At 37.0% G+C, this 7908-nt stretch overlaps 1 protein-coding gene across 1 annotated transcript; it reads left to right on the top strand.

Annotated features, from left to right (window-relative positions):
* Positions 1–5672: 5672 nt before the first annotated feature.
* Positions 5673–7625, top strand: LOC114298634 (putative UDP-rhamnose:rhamnosyltransferase 1). The gene has a single exon (XM_028243246.2). It carries the CDS (start codon positions 5912–5914, stop codon positions 7361–7363), a length of 1452 nt encoding a protein of 483 aa, XP_028099047.1. The 5' UTR covers positions 5673–5911; the 3' UTR covers positions 7364–7625.
* The last annotated feature ends 283 nt before the right edge of the window (positions 7626–7908 follow it).

Here is a 7908-nt window from a genome sequence, read left to right on the forward strand (position 1 = left end):
GAGAGACGACTCTAGAGAGAGAGAGAGAGAGAGAGAGAGAGAGTGAAGCTAAATTTGAGAGTTGGGCAAGGAGCTTGAAGATTGAAAAAGAAAACTTAAGAACTAGTTAGGAATTGGAAGATTAGAGCTCCTAGGTAAGTAATGAACTCAAATTTTTGAGTTTAAGTCCATAATTACATGAGTTCTAGCATGATAAATAATTAAGAACAAGAATTGAGTTGATTGTAATGAATTTGAAGTTGATATGTACATGCATGAGAGAATTATCCACAAATTTGCATGTTTGTTTATGGAGCATGTTAATCATGTTGTATTGAAGGTTGTTTGACACATGCATGTAAGAATCTCCATATGTTGAAGCTCGATTTCAAGCCTTGAAGTTTGTCCATGCAAGATACAACCATGAATTGTGTATATATAAAGTTTATGGTTTGAAATTTGTTAAACCCATAGAATTTTGAATTATGGTTGAAGGTTCTCTTCAAATATATGTTTTTGGGAGTATTCTTGCATAATTGAGTGAGTTATACTCGAATTGGACCCTTGGAATTGAGTTTTGAGCTTCAAACAGAGTTCTGGAAAACTCAGAATTTGACTTGTCTGCTTGAGCGAGGAAAGTGTTGCTCGAGCGTGAAAGTTGAGCTCCTAGAAGTTTTACAGAAATTTACACGGTGGTTCGAGCGCCAAACTCTGCGCTCGAGAGAACCCTGCTTTGCAAGACTCCCCGTTCAAGCGTCAGAAATCTTGCTCAAGCATGAAATTCATGTAACCAGTACTTTTATAGAGTTTTGCAGTTCGCTCGAGCAACCAAAGCTGCGCTCGAGCGAAGAGCCCTGTTTCAAAAATTTTGAAAAGTCATTTTATGATTCGTTTTTCGATCTCTTTCATTTCTAAACACTCTTAGGCATGCATTGGACATTCTAAATGAATTAAAGGACACGAAAGAAGCCTAAAAGCATTAAGCAAATTAAAGAATGGATTGAATGGTATTATGACCCGATATGTTATGAATTATGTAGGGTCGAGTGCAAGGACGAATCAAGCACCGGAATACAGTGAGTAATATCTTAGCGAGGATGTTTTCGTATACGCATTATTTTCTAAACAATGCATATGTGGTAAAGTCCTAAACCTTAAAAGTGTTAATATGAATGAGCGTTCCAATCACTCAATTTGAAATGAGATATACAAAGCTATTAATGTATGAGTATGAAATGGGCCTAAGGCCGTTTGGTATATTCGATGAGAATGTGAAATGGGCCTAAGGCTGTTCAGTATATTCAATGGGAATGCGAATTGGGCCTAAGGCCGTTCTGTATGATTATCAAATGGGCCGAAGGCCGCTCGGGATAAGGAAAAGATATGGACCTAAGGTCGTTCTGGATATAAGAATGAATATGATCATAGACTGGATGTATGCACACAATGAATGTGTGTAAGTATTGGACCTAAGTTTGTTCTGTGAGTACTGGACCTAAGATCGTTTAGTGTGTAATGGACCCAAGGTCGTTCAATACGTAAGTTGGACCCGAGGTCGTTTTGCCTATGATGGACCCGAGGTCGTTCTGTATGTTACATGGATCCAAGGTCGTTTTGTACTTGGGATATGATGTAAAGGACCTGAGATCGTTCTGCTTTATCATTGAGTACTAAGTGTGATAATGAACCGTGATATAATAATTTTGTTCATGAACTCCTTTGTTTTGATATTATTCACTGGGCGTTAACTCACTGTTGATATTTATGTATGTAGGTGAGTAGCGGGATGTCCAGCCCCAACCCCAGTGAGCAATGAGAAGCCAAGTCTTGAGAGATCAACCAAGGTCGCCTCACACATTGCTTTTGTTTTACTTGACCCTTGATCTTTTGCTTTTGATCTTTTGTGGTCATGAATGACCATCCTTGTGCATAAGCGTGGTTTTTGTTAATACTAACTTGAATGATCCTGGACGTGTGTATTACATACTTAATATGAATGTTCATATGGTGTGAGTTATTATATATATATAATAATATTTTGGTTAAGCCATGTATGCATAGCTCATTGGACAATCTTTGTAAATTTTGCTTCTGCAATTTGGCCCTCTATTATCAAATATGATTCGGTTTCTGACTGAGGCCACAAGTAATCTCGTGATTATTGGCTGGTTATGACTCTAATCCATAGGGACGGGTTTGGGTCATGACAATTATAATATATTATAAATATAAATATGCCTAAATTATTTTTGTTATTTTAGGGCCAATCTAAAAGACCTAAAAATATTCTGTTGGCCAATATTTGTTTATAAGTGTGGTTTGGCCCAATTGAAATTAAAATATGTACAAAATGTTAGTGACCCTTGGATAAGAAACACTATATATACATAAAAATTGTTGGTGGCCCAAAATAGGCCCCCTATTTTTTTTTTACCTTATTTCTTTATCAGATTTTAGTAGAATAAATAAATTTGTCATAATTTTTTTTTTACCTTCTTTGTTTATCAAATTTTAGTGAAATAAACAATTAATTCAATCTCAATTACACTCACACCCAACATATTCAATAAACAATAATGCAACCATACTCAAACACACTCATAAACGACATATTCAATAAACAACAATTAATTCAATGCATATCCAATACATTTTAATTGAATAAAGTTTTTCTCATTTTGATAACTTTTTTTTTTTCTTTGTATGAATATATTTTGATATCTATTTTGGTATCAATCGATCGTAGTAATACTAAATAGGGTGATGTTTTTTTATTTGTGAATATAGACCTCACAAACCTCCATTTTTGTTTTGCCTTAAGGCCCCGAAAACTAAGGTGGCCATCTTTTCACCTCTCGGTATCTCAATCCCAACCTTCTCATGGATGGGGTACCCTTGCATTTAAACCTTGGTCGACCATGAACGGCAACATAATAAGTGGTTTCCCAAACTAGAGTCTCTCTATCACGGAACTCTATCCACAATGAGTCAACAAAAACCTTCCACTGATTCATGACCCAATATCTTTAGTTGAGGCGCCCAACTCTTCCACACTACCCCTCGACTTCTGGTTCGCTTCTCAAACCCATCCGCCAGCTCCACCGATTCGGACTTGTTCCAACTAGGCGGCTTCCTTAATGCCCAGAAAAGGGGCAAACTGATTGGTGGTCTTTTTTTAAAAAAAATTATTTATTTTATTGATGCAAAAAAAAGTACAAAGCGCATATGATGTGTATATATAAGGTGAGTAATGCTAGACTAATCTGTGTTAATGTATCATTTAACATAAATATGATACCAAGGATCCTCTAGAGTGTTTTTTTCCTAAAGGTTCCTAAAGTGGTCTATTGTATGGTGAGTAATTCTCTCTTCCTCTTTTTCCCATTGTGTATGAAAGGAGACCATCCTTTTTAGTTGGAGTATAGAAATTTTTACTCTCATATTATAGTCAGTTTGCTCTTATAATATATTCTTTTTGTGTGAGAGAGTATTGCTATTGTCAGTTTGCTGGAGCTAAGTAGAAGGCATTTTTGTGTTAGTGGGTTCTAAACCATCGTATCTTGGGAGACAGACGCCGACATACCTCCAACATCCACGGTGAGGCGGCGAATTTGTTTTAAGGGGACTGTGGTATCACACAGGTTTTGGTTTGCTTTTTTTTTTTTTTTTTTTTTTTTCTTCTTCTCATTTCAGTATTTTAATTTGTTATATGTATTTCTGTTCATGAAGATGTAATTTCTTATGAATTCTTATTCATTTTTCTAATTTAATTTACCATGAATCTAATTCTTTTTGTCTAATATACATAATTTGTACAACAGAACTGTGGTCGTGGGTTACCTGAACCTGTTTTCACGGGTTCAGTTTGTGGCAACGGGTTCCCTGAGCTTGTTGTTCATTTACTCAAATAATTTCCTCGTTTTTTTAAAATTCGATTCAATCCTCAGTTTGTTTTCAAAAAAAACTTGATTTTGATTTTGAAAAGGAAAATTTAGATTAATCCAACATGTGAGGTAAATGAGTGTAAAAATGGCTCACGGCCGGCCCGAAGCCCACCCATGGCCCGAGATAGGCCCGGGCATGAGTCCTTGGGCCTGGGCCATCATTTTGAAGCCCGTGCCTACTTAAGGCCCACTAAAGGCCTGACTTGAGACCCAATGTCTTTTTTTTAGTGGAAAATAATAAAATTTTAGTAGAAAAAATTTTTAAAAACAAAAAGAAAAAGGTCAGGCCCGAGACCCGAATACCCGTGGGCCTAGGACTGGGTCTGGGCTTAACTTTTGGACTGTGGGCTGATCCGACCCGACCCGACCCGACCCGAATTTTGACGAGAGCTTGCAAGGCTCGATATGGACCGGGTCAGGCTCAGGCCCGGGTGAGCCCAATTAGACCGGGCAAGGCCGGGCCAAATTTACACTCTAAAGGTGATGATTTCTACTATCCTTTTGAAAAATAGATTTTTAGGTCTACAAAATGTTTTGGCTAAAAGAGATTTCGGTTTGGGTTCGGAATCTCATCACTTCAGAGTTGTTTCAAGAAGGCATAACCATCAATTTTTTCTTTCATCATCGGGGAATATTAAAGATAGGGAAATTTTGGGGCCTCGAATTGTGAGGCTCAAATGCCTTGACTTCCCTTTTTTTTTTTTTTGCTATGTTGGTTTTGGTTTTTTTGTTTTTTTGGAAGGGTGCTTATGTGTAGGGGTGTGTTAAAAAATTAGACATCCCGCACCAACTCAGCCTGTGTGATTTGATAAGGTGAGTAAGTTGAGTTGGACTGGTTGGATGATAAAATTGATTGATCAGTTAGGTTGCTGGTTAAAATTTTTTAATTCCATATAATTTTGTATAAGTCACTACTACCTAGGCTGAATTGGTGTGGGATGTCTAGATTTTTGGCACCCATAAAAAAAAAAAAAAACCAAACCTACACCAACAAATAGAAAAAAGAAAAGAAAAGTACAAGATTACTTGGCCAATGGCCATCTTTACAGACGGTTACGTATCCAATTTTTCCTGCCCATCTTTACACAAGGCAGATATGATAGAGAGCTCTTGGCAATGCACTTTAAAACAAAAAAAGAAAAAGACAAAACATAATATTTTTTTTTTTAATACTATTTTAGAACTCTAATTAGAATTGCAGAACATTTTTCTTACGCATGGGGTTACGTATGCATTTTTTCCTACCGAAAAGTCAAAGCACTCGAAGTCGAAGCTCCTCTAGTGTGCAATGAGGGGTTCATGGCTGGATTTAGGTTATTTTAACTTAGGTTAAAAATTTTAGTTTGAGAAGAATTTTTTTATTTTTTAATTTTTTTAATTTTTTTTATAAGAGAAGAGTGTAATTGTTATAAGTTGGATGTGATATTTTATTTGTTGTGACTAAAATAACTTATTTTATTTTTTGTTGCTAAAATAGCCAAAAAAATCCATAAACCAACTTGCTAAACGGAAGCTAAGCACTAAATTTAATCATGATCGGCTTTAACTTTTTTTTTAATAATATTAGTGATTCGTATTTTGCACTATAAACATATTTATAATGACGTGACGCAAGTAATAGATTTAATATAATTAAGTGTATAACTAATAAAAAATTGACACTTATGAGATTATATCATTATAAATTCAATTGTGAGAGATTTTAGAAGTCTTAAATATTTTCTTCACTTTTTGAACTAGAACTAAGACTAATCAAAATCAATCCAATGTAACTCATGTTAATTTGGATAAAAATTGCAGTTCTATTAAAAATAAATCAATAATAAATAAATAAAATTTTGACATTTAAATATAACATAAATAAATAAAATATATTATTTAATGCAAATTAAATTTAACTCAAGTGAAAAAAGAAGTCAAAAAGCATCTATATATGGAATGGTAGCAGTGTTCTTCTTTGTAGAGTAGATCACACAACCACCTTAATTATGGAGTCTGTTGTTGTGCCTCCCTCACCAATGGCCGGTGGCGACCGGAAGCTCCACATAGTTATGTTCCCATGGCTAGCATTTGGTCATATGATCCCATACTTAGACCTCGCCAAATTCATTGCCCAAAAGGGTCACAAGATTTCCTTTGTATCCACACCCAGAAACATCCAACGCTTGCCAAAGCTGCCTCCTAATTTATCTCCTTTCATACATTTTGTTGAGCTCCCGTTGCCCCGCGTCGACTGCCACCTCCCTGAAAACGCAGAGGCCACCTTGGACGTCCCCTCCGACCATATTCCTTACCTGAAGAAAGCCTTCGACGGACTCGAGACTGGGTTGGCTGGCTTCCTTCAAGCTTCCTCACCTGATTGGATCATATATGACTTTGCTCCTCACTGGTTGCCCCCTATCGCCACCAAACTCGGCATTTCTCGCGCCTTTTTCCTAATCTTCAACGCCTGGTTTGCAGCTTTCTTTGGTCCGGCATCGGCTTTGATCGACTGTTCTGATGATACCCCGATGGAGCCGGAGCAGTTCACTGTCCCACCTAAGTGGGTTCAATTTCCTACCAACGTAGCCTTTCGCCTCTATGAGTCAAAACGAATCCTAGCCAGTGCAACAAATAATGCTTCTGGGGTTTCCGACTTGTATCGATATGGATCGGCGGTGTTGGGGTGCGACGTCTTCGCCATACGATACTGCACAGAGTTTGAGCCCCAATGGTTGACTCTCCTCCAAGATCTTCAATCCAAACCTGTAATTCCACTCGGCCTAATGCCACCGACTGTGGTTGACGACAGCGGTGTCAACGAGACGTGGCTTTCAATCAGTGAGCGACTCAACAACCAAAACAAAGGCTCTGTGGTTTACTTAGCATTGGGGAGCGAAGTCATGCCGAGTCAAGAAGAAGTCACCGAGTTGGCTTTTGGGTTGGAGCTCTCTGGTGTGCCCTTTTTCTGGGCATTAAGGAAGCCGCCTGGTTGGAACAAGTCCGAATCTGTGGAGCTGCCCGATGGGTTCGAGGAGCGAACCAGAAGTCGAGGGGTAGTGTGGAAGAGTTGGGCGCCTCAACTGAAGATATTGGGACATGAATCAGTGGGAGGTTTCTTGACTCACTGTGGATGGAGTTCCGTGATAGAGGGACTCCAGTTTGGGAAACCACTTATTATGTTGCCGTTCATGGTAGACCAAGGTTTAAATGCAAGGGTACTCCATGAGAAGAAGGTTGGGATTGAGATACCCAGAGATGAAGAAGATGGGTCCTTCACGAGGAACTCAGTGGCCGACTCAATCAGATTGGTTATGGTAGACAATAACGAGGGATTAATTTATAGGAAGAAAGCCAGAAAAATGAGTGCCCTATTCGGTGACAAGGTCTTGCATGATCAGTACATGCACAATTTTGTTGAGTATCTCTCCAAAAACAGTAGATGCGTTCATGAAGGTTGAGTTTTAAGTGGAAAATATGGTTTTAAATTCCGGTTTGGAACAAGTAAGGGGGATGAGATAATTATGATTTACTTTTATTATATTTGGATAACCAATAAATAAATAAATAAAAAGACAATGTATGCTATTTTTGTAGGTTATTTTAATTTTTGATTATTTTAACAGGTTAAAATTTTTGTATTTAAGAAGATGTTTGATTTTTTTTTGATAATTGGATATGATGTTTGTGAGAGAAAATGAAATCATTACAGATTTGATGTAACATTGTCTCATTAGTTATTTTAGTCTATTTTATATTTTTATGAATTTTAACCTAAAAAAGGCTAAAATTTTTCTTACCAAACACCACTAATGTGTCATTTTATTTTTAATATTTTGTGTCTAGATGAATATTTGATAGTTAAATCTATATAACAATAGAAGACTCTTTGAATTCTAGTTGGGACATTTGTTCTAGATGCCACCATGGACAGTCAGGATTAGCTCAATCAATGGAGTTATTAGAAATTTATATAATAAGGGAAGGAGTAAATTTATGTACAAAG

This window comes from Camellia sinensis, chromosome 4, assembly GCF_055761805.1.
Source record: "Camellia sinensis isolate YWXY chromosome 4, ASM5576180v1, whole genome shotgun sequence".
NCBI classification, from domain to species: Eukaryota; Viridiplantae; Streptophyta; class Magnoliopsida; order Ericales; family Theaceae; genus Camellia; species Camellia sinensis.